This window comes from Dipodomys merriami, unplaced genomic scaffold (genome assembly GCF_024711535.1).
Source record: "Dipodomys merriami isolate MVZ:Mamm:240054 unplaced genomic scaffold, mDipMer1.0.p SCAF_19, whole genome shotgun sequence".
In the NCBI taxonomy this organism is placed as follows: domain Eukaryota; kingdom Metazoa; phylum Chordata; class Mammalia; order Rodentia; family Heteromyidae; genus Dipodomys; species Dipodomys merriami.
The window spans coordinates 24518016-24538129 of NW_027203270.1; the positions used below are offsets into that span (position 1 = coordinate 24518016).

Here is a 20114-nt window from a genome sequence, read left to right on the forward strand (position 1 = left end):
GCTGGTTAATTAGAGATAACAGTCTCACGGATTGGTCTGTGTGGGCTGGCTTTGAACAAAGATACTCAGATCTCAGCCTTCTGAGTAGCTATTATTACAGGCATAGGCCACCAGCACCCAGCTCTAAGTTGTCTTCAAACTGCTATCCACTCCATCTCTGTCTCCTGAGTATCTGGGATTACAGGCATGAGTCACTGTACCACCAGTCTTCCTTCTCTGGGGCTCCCAAACCCATTCCCACTACCTACATCAAATACCCTCACCCTCCCTCAGTATCACCCAAAGACCCCCTCCTTTTCTCCCTCACTCTCTTAATTTTGCCACACCCACCCTCTACTCCCTGACTGTAATTTGCAACCTTTACTCTGTCAGAGACCTACTCTTCCCTGCTCCCCATTCCAAGCATTCTGCAGTCCCTTCCCTCCTCTTACCCAAAAAGGAGGTAGCACTCTGTGTGTATGTTTTTTTTTAGGGAGGGGGGGTGTTAGCTTCTTTATTAGGCAGCAGGAAAAGCAGAAAGACTCCAACCATGGAAGTCAGAGCCAGGAAACAATTAGCTGGAGATAGGGAGCAGGTGCCAGCCCCCAGCCTTCTCACTATCACTCCTCCTCTTCATCTTCCTCTAAGGGTGGCCGATTCCGCTTGAAGAAACCAACCTGGGGATGTGCAGGTGTCAGGTTAAAGAGATCAGAGCACCAATGAGGAAAAAGCTAGAATGCAGCAAGCCACCAGAGCCTCTCCCTGGATCAGTACAGAGCTTGAGCGCACACATAGATGTTTCCTCACTTATAGATAATACGTGTAACAAGAAGTTGGGTTTAAAATTGGGGGTGGGGGAAAGATCCTCCTCTGTACTTTTCTTAAATATTGGAGTTTATAACTCAAGTACATGACAATATGGTTGTTTATTATGGGTCCCAATATACGTTTTCCCTAAAAGCACTGTCTTCTTGGGGTATGGACCTGGCTCTCCAGGTACAGAGCAGTGAGTGGCCCTCCAGGACCTCCTAAGAAGCAAGGAGAGTCTGCCTTCTGCCTGCATTACTCAAGGGGAAGATACACCAAAGGAGGAATTGAACCCTGTCCCCAGCAGCCAGGAATTCTCCAAGGTAGGCCTCATTGCCTGTGACTTCCTTGCAGGGAGAAAAGGTTCTCTCAGGGAGAGATCCTTAGGAAAGAATGACATTCTAAGAGTGCACATCTTCCTGCCTTCTAATCTGTACCCACTTGGGGACTCTGCCATCCTTTTGACCTTACCTTCCACATGAGCAGGACCAGGAGGGTGAGCAGCAGCAAGCCACCTAGCATGCCCACCAGCATCCACCAGATCGGGATGGCCCTTTCCTCCAAGGCACGAAGCAGCTGAGTCTGCACCTGCAGGCAAATTCCGTGTCTCCTCAGTCCCTAGACACCTGTCTTTCAAAAGACTCAAACCTGGGCCACATGGCTCCCAGCCTGGCCACCTTCCAGCACCACCCTTCAGCCTTAGGGAGGCCCTGTCCCCATGCTGACACTGACACTGTGTGACCCTTGGTCCTGCAGTATGCTTTTCCACCTGGGATCCCCCTCACTCACCAGAGCTTCCCCACTAGGCAGACTGAGCGCAGGCACCGCGTAGGGAAAGGAGGAGGCGTTGAACCACCCGTGGGACTGAAGCACAAACTGCTCCAGCGGCCTCTGCAGGCAGTAGGGGTACAAGCCATTTACATCAGCCACATAGTCCAAGCCCTGGACTCCCAGTTGAGGAGCCCACCCTGTGGTTTAACCTAGCCCCGCCCACAAAATAAATCTGGTCCTGGCCTCTTCCAGATCCTGAAGCCCCATCCACGCCCAGAGCAAACGGCCACGTCCCCAAGAAGCTTGGCCCGGTAGGTCCCGCCCCCTGACATAAGGACCTGCCCACCCCATCCCCTCCTCACCTCACGGAAGCTGGGTAGCTGCAGGAAGGCCAGCACAGTGACCATGGCCCGCTGCCCACGCGTCATCTCCTGCAGCTCACACTGCACCACGGTACAGGGTGCCGAATCGCAGCTCTGCGGGGACTTGGTATCAGTTCCAGGCTCCTCTGGGTCCATCCCCCCCACCCTTCACCCCAATGACCCAACACAGAGACTCCCAAGAGGGTGAGGAGTAAATCTCCAGCCACATCCTCAACAGTCCCCGACATGTAAGGCTGGAAGGAGGGAGCCAATATCCAGAATCTGGGTAACCTTGCTTTGGCCTTTTTTGTTGTTGTTGTTTTGTTTTTGTTTTTTGTCAGTCATGGGGCTTGAACTCTGGGCCTGGGCACTGTCCCTCAGCTCTTCAGCTCAAGGCTAGCGCTCTACCACTTGAGCCACAGTGACACTTCCTTGGCCATTTTTTTGGGTCCGTTCGTGGGTCCTAAACTCTGGGCCTGGGCGCTGTCCCTCAGCTCTTCAGCTCAAGGCTAGCGCTCTACCACTTGAGCCACAGCACCACTTCCAGCTTCTTCCTTTTTCTTATATGGTGCTGAGGAATCGAACCCAGGGCCTAAAGCATGCAAGGCAAGTGCTCTACCACTGAGCCACCTTCCCAGCCCTTCCTTGGCCTTTTTAAATGTACTAAGAAGCTTAAGAATTCCAAGTGTTCCAGGCCCACCCTACATGCCAGTCCAGCATCATCTTTCAAGTTTATTTGGAGAACACTGTGGGAGCAAGAGAGGCCCCCAGAGAGGCCCACATCATACACCCAGCGGCTCTCTCTGCCTCTCATCCTCTCTGGCTCTTGGGCCGCAGTGAAGCCCCAACGGACACCCCCAGAGCCTGCTCACCACCAGAACTGTCTCCTGCTCTCCATGTGGCTTGGGCGCAGGCAGGACGGCCTCTCTACGCTCTCGCTTGTGATGCACTGGCAGAGTGGAGGACGGGCTTGGGGTGGGGAGCCTCCACTCCAGCTAGGGGGCAAAGACACCGTCAGTTCTCCAAATCTACACCCACATCCCTGAGGTGAGCTAGCCAGAGATCAGGGATGTCCCACAGCTCCTTCTCCCTCCCCTGGGCTCTCACCTTGAGGGGATTGGGAGAGGGCTGTGGGGAGCACTGGAGGCCCCCCTGGGGCCGTATGTCCAGGAAGTAGAGTAGGTCAGAGGGCTGAGACTGGCCAGGGAGGTGAATGCTGAGGTGGAGCCCATTCACAGTGCCAGGGCCATCGTTGTGGAGCTGGGAGGTGGTCACAGGATGAGGTAGCTCAGCACTCAGCCTGCAATTCCTACGATCATCTCACCCCAGCCCAGGATTTGCAGGCTCCTACCTGCATCCCTACCTCGTAAGTATGTTCCACCCTGAGGACCAAGCTGTCCGAGCCATCCTGTTTCTTGTCACCTTCTTCTGCTGCCACCACCAATGAGGCTGGAAAGGAGTTTCTGGGGGTGCCCAAACCCCAGAGTGATTCAGGCTTGTGGAGGATGCCTCATAATCCACTGAATTTTTTTTTTTTTTTGCACTTGGAATCTGACACATGCTAAGCATGCACCTTACCCCTGAGCCCTAAGCTACAGGGGTACCCAGTTCCTCCCCTGAGTGGTAGAGTCTTGCCTGCCATCTCCCTTTCCCACTCATGGCCTCTTACCCTCGAAGCTCCACTCTGGCATCTGCCCGGACTGGCACATCCAGCAGTACTGCCTCGCTATTTGGATTCTGGCTGTTCTTGCTGGAGAGGGGGTGAGAAGAGGCAAGTGAGGCACACCAGATCTCTTTTAGGGCGGAGCCAGAACGTTGAAAGGCTCAGAGAGAGCTACTAATTTCATAAACAGCTGCCACACCAAAGTTAGACCTGGGGAAGAACTTTCTTGAAAGCCAGGCACCAGTGTCTCATGCCTGTAATCCTAGCTACTCAGGAAGCTGATATCTGACAATCTAGGTTCGAAGCCAACCCATGTAGGAAAGTCCATGAAATTCTTAACTCCAATTAACCACCAAAAAGCCAGAAGGGAAAGTATGGCTCAAGTGGAAGAGCACCAGCCTTGGGCTTTAAAAAAGCTACAGGAGCAAGGAATGTGGGTTAGAGGTAGTATGCTTGCCTAGTATGCATGAAGTCCTGGGTTCAATTCCTCAGTACCACACAAACAGAAAAAGCCAGAAGTGGTGCTGTGGCTCAAGTGGTAGAGTGCTAGCCTTGAGCAAAAGAAGCTTTTGGATAGTGCCTAGGCCCTGAGTTCAAGCCCCAAGAAAGGCAAAAAAACAAACAAACAATGGGCTGGGAAGGTGGCTCAGTGGTAGACTGCTTGCCTTGCATGTATGAGGCCCTGGGTTCAATTCCTCAGCACCACATAAGCAGAAAAAGCCAGAAGTGGCACTGTGTCTCAAAGTGGTAGAGTGGTAGCCTTGAGCTGAAGAGCTAAGGGACAGCGCCCAGGCTGAGTTCAGGCCCCACAACCGACAAAACAAACAAACAAACAACAACAACATACACACACACACAGGGCTGGGAATGTGTCTTAGTGGGAGAGTGCTTGTCTAGCATGCATGAAGCCCTGGGTTTGATTCCTCAATACCACATAAACAGAAAAAGCTGAAAGTGGCACTGTGGCTCAAGTGGTAGAGTGCTAGCCTTGAGCAAAAAGAAACTCAAGGTCAATGCCCAGCCCCTGAGCTCAAACCCCAGGATTGGAAGTGGGGGAGGGGGAAAGCTACTAGACAGCACTGAGACCCTGTATTCAAGCCCTGGTGTTCAAGCCTCAGACAAATGAATAAGCTAAAAGAGCTTTCTTGAAAGCTTTTGGTACTGGGGATTGAACTTAGGGCTTCACACTTGCTAGGCACTAGCACTTTCCAGGCCTAGCACTTGAGCTCTTGTCCAAGACTAGAAACTTGTAACTAGAAGTTAGACCTGGGAAATAGTTTTTCCCTAGGACTTCAAGACTAGATAAAAGTCTCAGGACCAACAAGAATAGGGACTTGTATGGGAGGTCTGTATGGCTCAGAAGAAGGGTGACAGGTAGGTGAATACCCCGGTCCAGTACCTCCTGACTTGCAGCTGGAAGGACACAGACTCCCCAGCCTCTTCCAGGTTCCCCACACTCACCAACATAGTGATTCTTATCTGGGAGAAGGGAGGTTCACAGTCAGTGCACAGCCACTCACTTTGGGCAGCCCTGCCCTGAATGTGCCCTCCAGTACTCCAAGACCGCCCTTGTTATCTCCATTCATCAGGAATCCCACTCAGAGATGAAACTGCATTTATCTGAGGACCAGGATAACTACTCAGAGCTGCTAGAGGCCCACCCCAGCCCCCACTAGGCCCTCCCCCTGCCTGGGAGGCCTCACCTGGGCATTGTTTTTCATGGGGTTGCCCAGCTCACACAGCACTACTCTGCTCTCATCCTCTTTCTTCTGGTTGCAGATGAGCCTCTCCAAGCCCTGCAGGGAGCAGTTTCAGAGACAAAAGTGGGTTACCCAGTAGCCAGTGTTTATTTGAACTGCTGGTAAGTCCACAAAAATCTCATGTGCCAAGCTACAGAGAGGGCTTTCCTGGACTGAGGCTTCAAGGCACTGCCATATTGTACTTTCTGTATGGTGGTAGCACATTACTATTGCTTTTCTTTCTTTCTTTCTTTTTTTGGTCAGTGGTGGGCTTGAACTCTGGCCTGTGCACTGTCCCTGAGCTCTTTAGCTCAAGGTTAGCATTCTACCACTTGAGCCACAGCACCACTTCCTGTTTTCTGGTGGTTAATTGGAGATTAAGAGTCTCACAGACTTAACCGCCTGGGCTGGCTTTGAACCACGATCCTCAGATCTCAGCCTCCTGAGTTGCTAGGATTATGAGCATGAGCCACTAGTGCCCAGCTACTATTGCTTTTTTTCTTTTTTTGGTCCGGTCGTGGGGCCTGAACTCTGGGCCTGGGCACTGTCCCTCAGCTCTTCAGCTCAAGGCTAGCGCTCTACCACTTGAGCCACAGTGCCACTTCCGGCTTTTTTCTTTTTGCTTATGTGGTGCTGAGGAATCGAACTCAGGGCCTCATGCATGCAAGGCAAGCACTCTACCACTGAGCCACCTTCCCAGCCCCTATTGCTTTTTTTTTCGGTTGTGCTGATTCTGGGGCTTGAACTCATGGTGCTGTCCCTGAGTTTCTTTGGCTCAGGGCTAACACTATACCACTTTATCCAAACTCCATTTCCAGTATTTTTGGCCTTTTGATTTTTTATGGGAGAAAAGGGTCTCATAGATTTTGCTACTTGTGCTGACTTTGACCTGAGATCCTCAGAACTCAGCCTCCCAAGTAGTTAAGTTACAGATGTGAGCCACTAATACCCAGCTTGTTTTGTTTTTGAGACAGAGACTCACTCACTATATGGCCTAGGCTGCCTGGGAACTCTTAATCCTCCTGCCTCCCCCTCCCAAGACCTGGCTGTACTTTTAATATTTTTAATGATGTTAATTTTGGAAATAAAAACTCAATATTACGTATCTGATCCTATCTCGAACGACATCAATGAAATAAAAACTAAACAAGTTCAAGCAGGGTATTTGTTCATGCCTATAATCCTAATTACTCAGAAGGCTGATACCTGAGGATCTTGGTTTAAAGACACCTCAAGCTGGGAAGTCCATGAGACTCTTCAATTAACCACCAAAAAACCATAAAGGGGAGCTGTGGCTCAAGTGTTAGCTTTGAGCACAAAAGCTCAGTACAGGCCCTGAATTCAAGTCCCAGGTCTAGCACATGAAAAAACAAAAAAAACAATAACAACAAAAAAAACTAAATATTTTCTTTGGGGAAGACTGGAAGAAAATCCAGCCAATGATAAACAGAGGTTCTTGTTAATATTTGGTTCTTGAGTCTTTGGGAAGAGGTTATAATAGAGTTCTTCAATTTTGTGACATTAGCAAGTATTCTACACACACACACACACACACACACACACACACACACACACACACACACCATTTTTTAAATTGCATCTTTCCAGCAAAGCTCAAAAGAAGTGTGATCTCATAGGTGGGAGTGGGATTCAAAGCTCTACACTTCCTACTTGCAGGCAGTGGCCAGGGTGGGGCCTCACCTCGAGGTTGCTGAGGGCCCTCATGTAGTGGGCCCCTGGGGGCAGGTGCACAGCCAGCTCTGCCTCATAGGCCCCCTCACCCTCATTGGCTGCATCCATTTGCAGCTCCAGCACATTGTCAGCTCCAATTATAAGTGGGGAGCCCTTCCTGCTGGGGACAAAGGATGAGGCTGGGGAAGCTGGATCTGGGAAGAGGAGAGGGAACCCAACTGAGGAAGGGGTCTGATAGGGCAGGGAGGGATAAGGGAAGAAGAGTGGGAAGTCCTCTCACATAGTGGCATTGAGCTGAAGCTGGGGCACACACAAGTCATCTTCGCCACAGTCCAGGATGATCCGGGTCTAGAAGACACATGAGGGTCAGAAAACCACCACAGCAGAGCTTCTGAATAAGGGACCCAAGGATGAGAAGGGTGGGAGTAGTAGGGCTTTGAAGTTGATGATAAAGTCCCAGACAATGGTTAGGCTGTGATATTAGGGCTTATGAATTTATATTAAGATTTAGGGGACATGGATATTTGGGGCTTCACTGGGGTTTGGGGTGACATCAAGGTTTTGGGGTTTATGGTACAATTTGTGCACTAATCTTGCCCTTCTGTTGGGGGTCTTGCACTTCCCCTGCCTGGCCCCTGCCTTCCCCACCTGTTCCTGGACATGGGTGTCTCCATGCAGCACAACAGCAGGTGCCACCCCAGTCTCCTGGGTGGGCAGGGACACATTGAGGCTGAGCACAATGGGGCTCAGCTTGTCCCGGAAGTCTGCTTCATCCTAGCAGGAGGGTAAGAGTCAGGCCATCATGCTACTGTGCCACCCCTCAATTTTGCTGATCAGTGAGAACCATATCCTGGCTCCACAGTGCCCATTCAGTGCCCTGGGTCTGGTGACCCCTGTAAACCTAACCCAGACGTACTTGAAGGAAGACTGTGGTGTTGTGGCAGGTGGGGCTCTGACTTCTGCTAAGGTCCAGTCTCAGGGTGAGACCTGACTGTTGAGAGTCCAACAGGAGAACTCGCCTACCCTGGCGGGGCTTCTGACGGTCCAGCTGCAGCTCAGCATTTAGATCTGACAGGAGAAGCAGGAAGAGTCAGAATCTCCCAGGCCTATCTCTAAAAGGAGGAAGCCAGGCCAACCTCCTACCCCCTCCCCATGCGGCTCACAAAGTTTCTGAGGAATGTTATGCCCAGTGGCTCCCACACACATCTGGATGGTGAAGCTGCAAAGATGTGAGTGGGTTGAGGAATGGGAATCTCTGGAGGGCCCAGCTCCTGCCTAGTCCATGCCCTCTACTTCCTCACCAGCTCACAGGAGTCTTGGCAGGCTGTAGGACACAGTTCTTCACAGCAGGATTTAGGGAATCTTGCACCAGCAGCTGGACAGTGGCCATCACCACTGGCTGAGCTCTGATAGGATGAAAGAGGCTCGTCATGGTGCCTCTCCTGGATCAGCCTCCCCGATAGGGTAGACTCCCTGCTACCAACTCCAAGGCCAGTGCTCACCTGTATACAGCCACCTTGCTGACCCCATAAGCTCCTACCAGCAGGTCTGCAGACATTGGGAGTCAGAAAGGGCAATTAGAGAAGGCCTGGGGTCCTTATCTTTCCACACCTCTTTCCCCTCTAGAGATTCCACGAACCCCTCCACACCTTGGCATCCCACATAGAGAAGGCAGAGCCTCTAGTGGGGCTGGGGGGAGGCGGGGGGAGGGGCACTAGGTCATTCATGGACCCAGTCGTGACTCAAGAATTCTAACAAGGCCCAAAGACCTTTCTGTGGTAGTGGAGGCACACCTGGGTATCCATTGTCATCAATGTCTACGGAACCTCTCAGAGAGAAGCCAAAGCCAGAGCCTGTGGGGAAGGGGCTGTCTAGGACCTGGGAGGGGCGTGCACTCAGCCCCTCACTCTGACCCAGGAACACCAGCACTTGGCCTCGACCATCTGGACCACCATAGGGGGCAGCCACTGCAACATCTGGAAAGAGTGACACAAAGGCAGCAACATTCAGTCCCCAGGAAACTCAGTGAAACTCTCCTGGCTACTTCTCTGGGGAAACCCCAGGAGATCAGACTGGCACAGTTTGGGTCAAGGAGGTCACTGCCCTGCCCTCTGGGAGTATACAATCTGGCAGGAGAGGGATTAGTCAAGTAGGACTGTTATAGGAACTCTTAACAGCCCTCACTATCTTTTGAGGAAAATAGAGTGACAAGATTTCATTTACTTCTGACAATGAAGCACTATTATTCCCATTTTAGATGCAAAAACTGAAGTCAGGCATGGTGGTGCACACTGTAACCCAGCACTAGGGAGACAAGGCAGAAGAATCAAGAATCTGGGATGAGAAAGCCAGGTGCCAATTGCTCATGCCTGTAATCCTAGCTACCCAGGAGGCTGAGATCTGAGGATTGAGCTTGAATTTAAACCCTGGGTGCTGTCCCTGAGATTTTCTGCTCAAGGCTGGCATTCTACCACTTTGAGCTATAGCTCCACTTCTGGTATTTGGGTAATTAATTGGAGATGAGTCTCATGGACTTCCCTGCCTGGGCTGGCTTCATATGACAATCCTCAGATTGCAGCCTCCTGAGTAGCTAGGTTTACAGTTGTGAGCCACTAATGCCTGGCTTAGTTTCACTGAGACTCCTGGGGACTGAATGTTGCTGCTGAACTCTGGGCCTGGGTGCTGTTCCTTAGCTCTTCAGCTCAAGGCTAGCACTCTAACTTGAGCCATAGCACCACTTGTGGCTTTTTCTGCTTATGTGATGCTGAGGAATCGAACCCAGAGCCTCGTGCATGCATGGCAAGCACTCTACCACTGAGCCACATTCCCATTCCCAGGCATTTTTTTTCTTTACCAGGCCTCTGAGTCAGGTATCTCCACCCTGGACATCCATAAGGACCTTCCTCTGGCTCACTCTTCTACTTCCCTGCAAAATCATTTTCCTCACATTCAACACATTGCCTATTCTTCCAAATCGAAATGATCTTCTGTGGCCTCTATGTCCTTTTCATGATCATCCTGTTTTTTCTCACAATCAAATTGGCTGAAAGAGTAGTTCTACATACTTCTTTATACTTCACCTCTATTCATACCTTGCCCCATGGGGTTCTGGCTTCTATTCCTACAACACCCCGGGTTAGGTCTTATCGCTATTACCACTGACAGTCTTCTTGCCAAAACCCATGGATGTCTCCTCAAGCCCTTTCAGTAGTATCAGGAGCCACTTCCATGTGTCTTCTTCCTGCTCCAAGTTCTCTTCTTGGAGTTCTGGGTTGTCTGATCTATTTCCCCTTACAATCTGGACACTTTTGCATTTTTCCCAGATTCATCGTCTCTGGGTGTCCCTACATGCTCTTGGCACCCTAGGGGTCTATCCTGGGCCTCTTCTCCATTTACTCCATTCACAGGCTCCATAACTCATCTACTTTCCCAAATTTTCTATTTCTCACTCAACTCTTCTTTATGGACTAAGGAGAAGCCACAATGGATGATTCCCTGCATGTTTCCACCTAATGCTCTCCAGCCCTTCATCTCCTTGCTCCCTTAGACTTGTGGTGTTGCCTTAGCATTAAGCAATGAAGAACACTGCCAGTACTTCAACTCTTCTTTCTTCCTTACCCCATATCTCATCTCCCATCAAGTCCTAATAATCTATGTTCTAAATATCTGCAAAGTCATCTCATCTCAAATTCCATTGCCAAAGGCTCTGTTCAGGTGGTTATCTTGCCTGGCTTAAGTCAAGGGCATGCACATCCTAGTAGTCTCATTAGAACTCTGCTGTCAGGGGGCTGGGAAGGTGGCTCAGTGGTAGAGTGCTTGCCTTGCATGCCTGAGGTCCTGGGTTTGATTCCTCAGCACCACATAAGCAAGAAGAAAAGAGCTGGAAGTGGTGCTGTGGCTCAAGTGGTAGAGCGCTAGCCTTGAGCTGAAGAGCTGAGGGACAGCACCCAGGCCCAGTTAAGCCCCACGACTGGACCAAAAAAAAAAAAAAAAAAGGACTCTGCTGTCTGTTCCCCACTTAGCATATGGAGTTTTCTTTTTGTCAGTTGTAGGGCTTGAACTCTGGGCCTGGGCACTGTCCCTGAGTCTTCAGCTCAAGACGAGCACTCTACCAGTTAAGCCACAGCGCCACTTCCGGTTTTTTGGTGGTTTATTGGAGATCAGAGTCTCACGTGCTCCTGCCCAGGCTGGCTTTGAACTGTGGTCCTCAGATCTCAGCCTCCTCAGTAGCTAGGATTACAGGCGTGAGCCACCAGCACCTGGCTTAGGGTTTTCTTTTCTTTAGGTCCAAGACAGGGACACAAACTTGGAACCTAAGACTTTCATTCTTGGTTAGTGTTCTACTAATTGATCCATGCTTCCAACCCCAAAAGCTGGGTTTTAAATCATAATAGGATGAAAAAACACATATCTGATGAGGTCATTTTCTGAACAGGTCTTCCCTGACTCCTGCTGTCCTCAGTTCAAGTCTAGCTTTTTAATTTTTCCCCAGTACTAAGGCTTGAACTCAGGGCTTAGGTGCTGTTCCTTAGCTTTTTGCTTTAAGCTGGTGCTCTACCATCTACACCTCTACTTCTAGCTTTTTCGTGGTTTATTGGAGACTTTCCTGCCCCAGTTGGCTCTGACCCTTGATCCTCAGATCTTAACTTCCTGAGTAGCTAGGATTACATGTATAAACCACTGGTGCAAGGCTCAAGTCCAGCTTTTTGTTGGGGCTGTTAACCTTCCTGCAGCAAATGGAGCTCCTCTCTTCTCTCACCATTGTAGCCATCCAGGTTGAGATCACCCAAGGGTGCAATAGTGGAGCCAAATCGCCCATAGAGCTGTGTGCCGGTCAGCAGGAGACTAGGAGGTCCCAGTGCATGGAGACCTTGGGGCTGCAGGAATAAGTACACTCGCCCCACCTCAGCCAGTTTGCGGTCAGCTCGGCTTTCCATGTACAACGGAGCACCCACCAGCAGGTCATGTCTCCTGTGGAACAGATGGGTGGTTAGGTGAGATTGGGCTAGAAGATGCTGAGGACAAGTGCCAAGTCTTCCCACCCTTGCTGTCTGCCTTGCCTGAGATTGGGAAAGGAAGAGATGGTGTGTAGCTCTTACCTCTGGTAACTGGGGACCCAATTGGGCATGCATGGGGCATTCCCCCTACTCACTCGTCCCCATTGACGTCAGTGACCGCCACTGAGTAACCAAAATACGAAGCCATCTGCAAGACAAAGAGTATCTTAGCTCTCCTCAGCACTGGACACCTTCTATTGGACATCCACACTCACATCCTATGAAATATTCTGGGGTTTCAGTTTCCTGGCTTTGGCCACTCCCTTAGGTACCTGATCCCTACCTGCTCTCCATGCAGCCGGTGCAGTGTCTGGTAGTATTTATCCAAAATTTCCACCTGCATGGAGGGACACACTGCAATTCATCATTCTTACTCCCTCGGCAGCCTCCTGCTTCCAGTGAGAAAGGGCAGGGGGTTTGGAGGTGTGGGAAATTAACCTGAGGACTGGGTTCTGGGGCTTCAATGTTGAATGGAGGGACAGGGTGAACTCACCGCTCCCAAGGTCCAGCTCCAAGTGGGGGCACCGAAGATATACTCTGGGAAGAGCAAGGCTCAGTGAATGAAATCCTAAGAACATACTTAACCCCATCAGCCCATTCTGCACCCAGGGGAGACTTTGGGAGAGATGATTCTCCATGTGGGTTCCCTATTTGCTGCCTACGAATGGATTTCTTACCTGTAGTGCTTGGATCTCCATCAAACTCCCCTACAGCCACTGAGTACCCTGAAGACAGCACAGTTAGTGTTTTTGGAAGTATAAAGCAAGGAGAAAGAAGGAGGGGACAGAGAGGCCACTCAGTGCAAACCTTGCAGATGAGAAAACTGAGGTCAAGACCTGCTGGAGAACACACAGCAAGGCCATGGTAGGAAAGGCAAGGTGGGGAACATAGGAGTTGGGTAGGCTTAGGAGAAGCAGCTAGGGCAGAGGGTTGGCCTGCTAGGGTTCTCCCCACAGGAGAATGTGCCAGCTGAGTGGACAGTGATTCTTAGGGTGCTGGAAGTCCTGGAAGGGAGGTAGGTGCCAGAGTTACCTCGGTAGCCATCAAAGTAATCTATGTTGCTGGAATCATAGGTGAAGCGCTGGCTGGGAACGTGCCACAGAAGGGTACCAGGGCGGTAACTTGAGATGATACTGGCAATTGGAGCCCGGACCAGGAGACCTAAGGCATAAAAGGCAGAAGGCACAGGAAGTATAAGAAACCAATTACCTGGGGTTGCCCCAGACCATGAGATGAGAGGGCATACCACTAAGGCACATACCTAAGAAAAAATAGCCACCAGGGGCCCCAAGTACCAACTCCCCAGCCTGAAAGGGAAGTCATGGTGGTAAGAGGGGCAAGGACACTCCCCATTATCCTCCACACCTAGGAATAAACTTCAGGGCCTCAGAGTTGCTAGGCAAGGGCTCGATCAGTGGGCCTTTTGTTTTTCCTCCCCCCCCCCCCAATACAACCTTTTTTTTTTTTTTTCCCCCAGTTGTGGGCCTGAACTCTGGGCCTGGGCGCTGTCCCTCAGCTCTTCAGCCCAAGGCTAGCACTCTACCACTTGAGCCACAACGCCACTTCCGGCTTTTTCTGCTTATGTGGTGCTGAGGAATTGAGCCCAGATTCTCATCCATGCAAGGCAAGCACTTTACCACTGAGCCAACATCCCAGAGCTCCCCTCCCCCCATACAATTTTGTGCTAACTGCTCCAGCTGGCCTCTAATCATGAACCTCTTGTTTCCACTTCCCCATAGCTGTTATTTGTTGATTTTGATGGCACATACTATTCAAGCTACCATTTGGGCCACACCTTTTTTTTTTTTTTTTGGTCGGTCATGGGTCCTGAATTCTGGGCCTGGGCGCTATCCCTCAGCTCTTCAGCTCAAGGCTAGCGCTCTACCACTTGAGCCACAGCGCCACTTCTGGCTTTTATCTTTTTGCCTATGTGGTGCTGAGGAATCGAACCCAGGGCCTCAGGCATGCAAGGCAAGCGCTCTACCACTGAGCCACCTTCCCAGCCCCTGGCCCACACCTTTTGTTCCCCCTCTATGCCCCTCATTTTTTTTCCTCCCCCCTCCCGCCCCGCCCCTTATTTTTTGTCTGTAGGATTGTGCTACATAGCCCAGTCTGGCTTCAAACTCGAAATTCCACTGACTCAGCCTCGGCTGGGATTACTGGTAATGTAGCACCACGCTCGGCTCTCAAGCAACTTTTGCATCCCACTTGCCTGAGTGACCGCAGAGCTGAAGCCCGCTTCGCAGTATCGCTTGTCGCCTGGAGGAGGCAAGAAGGGTTCAGCAAAAGGGTGGCTCAACAAGGCTTGGGGGCAGGTTTATGGGGTGGAGGTGTGGCCTTGAAGGGTAGGGCGGGGCCAGGAGCAAGGCCAGTGCCAGTTGCAAAGGACAGTCTGAAACACTGCATGAGAGCATGAGATTAGGAGTCACGCTAAACAGAGTCAAAGGGAGAACAGAACTTACTAAAACCACTTTTTTTGTAAACCGAGCTCATGGTGTTGGCCCTACAGGGTGAATATTCTGCTCGGCCACCGCTCTGAAGTTGAGCCACGTAGCAGCCACCCACCGGTGACTTTTCAGCTTCCTCTGTTTTGTCTAGGGCGTTCCAGTGCTGCCAGGGGGCGCAGGCCTGGAACAGGGCCACAAGAGAGTCGGAAAGGATCCAAGGCGCAAGACTGGAGCTTCCCCCAATGCATCTATGCCCTGGCTGCTCCTGGTATCCTGTCTGCAGTGCCCACCACAATGACGTCGTTCCAGCTGACCACAGATGCTCCAAGTCCTTGCCGGGCTTTAAAGCTTTGAAAAGTCTGGGAGCCTACGTTTCGGGACTCATCCCCTGAAGGTTACAAGAAAAGAAAGGGAGCACTGAAGCCGACTGCCTAAGGCCATTTGGTCCCTCCCATCCCCTTCAGACCCTGGACTCACTGAGGTCGAAGGGTAGCAAGGTGCACTGGCCGCCCTCCGCCTTCCAGGGACACAGAAACACGCCACCAGTCTCCTCCTGGCTTGGGCCCATGGTCTGGGGGGCGCCCACCACGATAGCCACACTGCATAGGAAAGTTGGATGAGCACAGCTCAGATGACTGTATATCCTGTAGGGTGCCTGCCTGTGGGAGCACACATTATCTAGGAAGACCTCTTCAACTTATGGACAGGGTAATGGACCCTCAGAGCATTCACATGAGACTAAAACCATTTGGTTTGATTTGAACACAAAGAGCTGGATATACTTGCCGATAAAGACCTCCTAAAACTCAGTAGGCAAGTCCTCATTCACCCTCTTGACAAAAACCAGACCTTCAGCCGAGTGCTGGTGGCTCACACCTGTAATCCTAGCTACTCAGGAGGCTGAGATCTGAAGATCACTGTTCAAAGCCAGCTTCCACAGGAAAGTCTGAGACATATTATATTCAATAATATATTCAAAAAAGGCCAGAAGTTGTGACTCAAATGATAGAGTGCTAGCTTTGACCACAAAGAGGCTCAGGGACAGCTCCCACTCCCCGAGAAGTCCCAGGACTGGTTAAAAAAAGGAAAAAAGAAAAAAGATGAGACCCTGGCAAACCTAGGTTTAAATCACAGTTCTGCCTAATGCAAAAAAAAAAAAAAAAAAAAAAAAGGATAATATCAATGCTGGCAAAAGGAGTGAATGTCATATATGTATGAGGAACATTTATCATAGCTCCTGCCAAGTGTTTTTAAAAATATGCTGTACATACTGGGCACTGGTGGCTCACACCTGTAATCTTAGCTACTTAGGAGGCTGAGATCTGAGGATCGCAGTTCAAAGCCAGCCCGGGAAAGTAAGTCCATGAGACTGTTATCTCCAATTAACCCCCATAACACTGGAAGTAGAACTGTAGCTCAGTACCCTTAAACCGAGCTTAAGGTCCATGACTGATCAAAAAAATGCTGTACAGGACTGGGAAGGTGGCTCAGTGATAGAGTGCTTGCCTTGCATGCATGAGGCCCTGGGTTCGATTCCTAAGCACCACATAAGCAGAAAAAGCTGGAAGTGGTGCTGTGGCTACAGTGGTAGAGCCCTAGCCTTGAGCTGAAATGCTGAGGGACAGCACCCAGGCCCAGACATGACTGGTAAAAAAAAAAAAGCTGTACATACATATTTATCTAGACATATGTACATGTTTGTGTATCCCACAGTTGTGCCCATGGCCCAGTGCTTGTGGAAAGGAGGAAAATGCAGCAAGAGCGAGCAGAGGAAGCAGATGATCCAATATTCTAGGAGCTCTGGAGCCAGAATACCTTTTCAAAAAGTTTCAAAAGTTGGACCCTTACACCCCTATACTTCTCACTGGTCAGCCATTGAATGTGAGTCTCCCTCTTGGGAAAAGGACTTCACTTTGGATGAAGTGGCTCTATTCAGCAGAGGAAATTCCCCTCTGTGGTTGTTCCTTGAAGGCTGCCATTGCAACCCTTCAAAGCTGATTGTTCCAGGGTCTACCACAGTTAAGTCATTCACAGCTACAGAGGATGAGCCATGACTCTAATCATGGCAGTTTGGTTTTTAAAGCCTGATCAATACCAATCATTAGTGACATATTACTTCTCTTCAAATATCTATAATTTGGATGGGGATGAGAGAAATGGAGTAGAAAAGCGTGGTGAAGATGGGTAGACAGATGGAGTTTTTCAAATCAATTCAAGATGTGCACTTCTATTTTAAAGGAACCAGGGCCATACAACTAACAATCATTTTAGGAAAGAAATACAACTCTTGTACTCTTCAGTATCCATCTCTCTAAGAGCACCCCTCCAACACTTTCACCAGAACCTATCCCTTCTTCAGCATTCCTGACAAAGACCTCAATCCAAACCAACCCAGACTCCACCTTGCACAGTGGCTACCACAAATGGAGAACTAGAGGTCCATAGAAGCAGTCATGCTCATCCTCCCCCCACCCAACTCCATGGCTCACCTCCCATGATTGTCCTTGTGAAAGTCCACTGAAAATCCAAAGTGGCTGCCATTGGGGCCTGAATAGAAGGTGAACTGCACTGGGTCCAGGTTCAAGGCCCAGGCTGGAGGGGTAGCACTAGGTCCCAAGAACAGTAGTGCACACTCCAGAAACCAGAGGGCATTGAGTGGATACAAAGCTCTGGCCATCTTCCTTCTCCCTCAACCTCTTAAGCAGGAATGGGTCAGCTCTTTCCTTTTCTTGAAGTTTCCACCACAGGAAGTGTTTTCTTATCAAAGTAGAACTCAAAGTAATTTACTGAAGAGCAGGCAGAATGAAGGCACTATCTCTAGGATTACCCAGAAGGGGGTGGGGCTACCCTGGGGAGTGTTAAATGGTTGAAAGCCAGGGCTCCTCTGTCCCCCTGACAGTTTATCCCCAAGTCCTGCTGCTTCTGCCCCTCAACTCTGTCTCTTGAACCTTGATCCCATCTTCACTTCCACCATGCTAGTCCAACTCCCATCACTTTCTGTTTGGGATAGTGCAACTGTGAATTGGCCTGTACTATCCCATTCCAGCCCACTTTCACAGATCCTCCCTTCCCATCAGCTGGCTGCACTGCTGTAGAACTTTGGTGACTTGGCCAAAGATGGGGGAAGGAGTAAGGAAGCTGTTCTCTTTTGATAAGACCAGAGGCTACCGTCTTTTTGATTAAGGCATTTATCCACTTCCTCCTTATAGGGTGTTGGGAAGCCTCAGCCAGCCATATTGGTGCAGCAGCTTCCTCATTCTCCATGGACCCAGGTCTTAATGCATGGTCACAGTGGTACAGACAGTATTGGGGGAAAGGCTAGTGGATAGATCTTGGACTAAGGGGCAAAGAGACAAAGATAAAGTGGAGAGAGGGTATTCTGTTCACAGGCTTTGAGATTATGCACTAGTTGTTCAATTGAATAGCTTCACTCCTTCTAGGGGAGAGCAAGCTTTTTGTACAGTCCTAGAACCTAGTCAAGATACCAAAATGTACTAGGCATTGCTCAAAGACTAAACAGGGGCATGCACATCCATAAGGGATTGAAGATGGCATCATATAGTGGCAATGGGAAAGAAACAAGTTTTGATGTATTTTTTCATGGCTGATATTGATCATAGGGCCTCACACATTAGGCAAGCACTCTACCACTGAGCTATGGTCTGAATGCAACCTAAATTTTGATCTCATTTTCTGATCAAACCTGACTACTACTATATACTACTCAGCTACCCTGTGACATCTCCCATCCCCACTCTGGTATTGTGGTTTGTACTCAGAACCTTTTGCTTGCTATTTGGGCTACATCCCTAGCCCCTGTGCTATTTTTGTTTGTTTGTTTTTTTTTGGGGGGGGTCCGGTCGTGGGCCTGAACTCTGGGCCTGGGCGCTGTCCCTCAGCTCTTCAGCTCAAGGCTAGCGCTCCACCACTTGAGCCACAGCACCACTTCTGGCTTTTTTCCTTTTGCTTATGTGGTACTGAGGAATCGAACCCAGGGCCTCAGGCATGCAAGGCAAGCGCTCTACCACTGAGCCAACTTCCCAGCCCTACCCTGTCCTATTTTGAAGTCTCTTCCAACTTTTCTCTCCTCTCATACTTCATCTCAGTACACAACTAAAAGTCTATCCTGTATTAGACTAAAAGTTTCTTGAATTTCGTTTTTTTGGGGGTCCAGTCATGGGGCCTGAACTCTGGGCCTGGGCGCTGTCCCTCAGCTCTTCAGCTCAAGGCTACCACTCTACCACTTGAGCCACAGAGCCACTGCCAGCTTTTTTCTTTTTGCTTATGTGGTGCTGAGGAATCAAACCCAGGGCCTCATGCATGCAAGGCAAATGCTCTACCACTGAGCCACCTTCCCATCCCCAAGTTCCTTGAATTTCATTTAGGATTATCATCACTGATGAATCCCAGTGTCAAATTCATGGTTGGCATGTAATAAACTTGTTGGTTACTGTATTTCTGTATAATCTATGCAGCCCAATATTAACTCACATTGCATTGTACTCTGTTCAAGGCACTGAGCTAACCAAGGATACAGATAACCATCAAGGACTTCAGTCCAGAAAGAATTGGGACAGAAGGGTCACATTTCACAGCTACCTTGTGAAATAGGTATGATTATAACTATTTCATACAGGTAAACCTATTGTAAAAAGTTTTAGGTATAAGCCAGGCGCTGGTGGCTCACGCCTGTAATCCTAGCTACTCAGGAGGCTGAGATCTGAGGATCGCGGTTCAAAGCCAGCCCGGGCAGGAGAGACCGTGAGACTCCTATCTCCAATAAACCACCAGAAAACTGGAAGTGGCGCTGTAGCTCAAGTGGTAGAGCGCTCGCCTTGAGCTGAAGAGCTGAGGGCCAGCGCCCAGGCCCAGAGTTCAAGCCCCGCGACCAACCAAAAAAAAAAAAAAGTTTTAGGTATTTTGTCCATGTTTATACAGCCAATGGCAAAACTATGATTTAAAGACAGGTTGCCATTTGTGTTTTAGAAATGGAGAATTATATATGCATAGGGAACAGCACAGAAGTCAATATTAAGGATGGGTAATAGGAGACTCAGCAGATAGATTGAGGCAGAAAGGTGGAAAGGAACATGGAGTTCAAATCACAGGAGGTTTTTTATTTATTATTATTATTTTTTTATTCCGGTCGTGGTGCCTGAACTCTGGGCCTGGGTGCTGTCCCTCAGCTCTTCAGCTCAAGGCTAGCGCTCTACCACTTGAGCCATAGTGCCACTTCCGGGTTTTTTCTTTTTTGCTTATGTGGTGCTAAGGAATTGAACCCAGGGCCTCATGCATGCAAGGCAGCACTCTACCACTGAGCCACCTTCCCAGCCCTCACAGGGGGTTCTTGATAAAGATTTTTTAAAGTCAGGGAATAAGAGATTCAATGATCAATTGTGTCCCAATTTGGAGCACATTACATGGGCTGTCTGTGGATAGAAAGTCAGACTTTGTGGGTAGATGGGCAGGGACTGCAGTCTTCAGGGTTGAAGACAGGGAGGCCTGGACCAGGATACTGGTGGTAAGAACAATGGATAGCAGAGATCATAGCAACAACAGTATCTGGATGTGGTAGGGATGTGTCATAGGTAATTCAA

General features: G+C 49.7%; 1 protein-coding gene across 2 annotated transcripts; it reads right to left on the bottom strand.

The window, feature by feature from the left end:
- Positions 1 to 468: 468 nt before the first annotated feature.
- Positions 469 to 17204, bottom strand: Itga2b (integrin subunit alpha 2b). 2 transcript variants are annotated; one of them, XM_070027872.1, is made up of 30 exons: positions 17007 to 17204; positions 14995 to 15116; positions 14808 to 14905; positions 14533 to 14698; positions 14283 to 14329; positions 13332 to 13377; positions 13103 to 13231; positions 12748 to 12795; positions 12564 to 12607; positions 12354 to 12407; positions 12166 to 12218; positions 11773 to 11984; positions 8807 to 8989; positions 8516 to 8561; positions 8315 to 8419; positions 8177 to 8232; positions 7930 to 8081; positions 7662 to 7787; positions 7294 to 7361; positions 7023 to 7170; positions 5286 to 5378; positions 4982 to 5061; positions 3589 to 3669; positions 3283 to 3382; positions 3027 to 3179; positions 2792 to 2914; positions 1920 to 2033; positions 1576 to 1677; positions 1258 to 1374; positions 469 to 656 (listed from the first exon to the last, which is right to left on the bottom strand). In XM_070027872.1, exons 1-30 carry the CDS (start codon positions 17192 to 17194, stop codon positions 600 to 602), a joined length of 3111 nt encoding a protein of 1036 aa, XP_069883973.1. In that variant the 5' UTR covers positions 17195 to 17204; the 3' UTR covers positions 469 to 599. The 2 variants fall into 2 exon arrangements, with proteins under 2 accessions (XP_069883973.1, XP_069883972.1); XM_070027871.1 differs by having other exon boundaries at positions 7023 to 7173.
- Positions 17205 to 20114: the final 2910 nt, after the last annotated feature.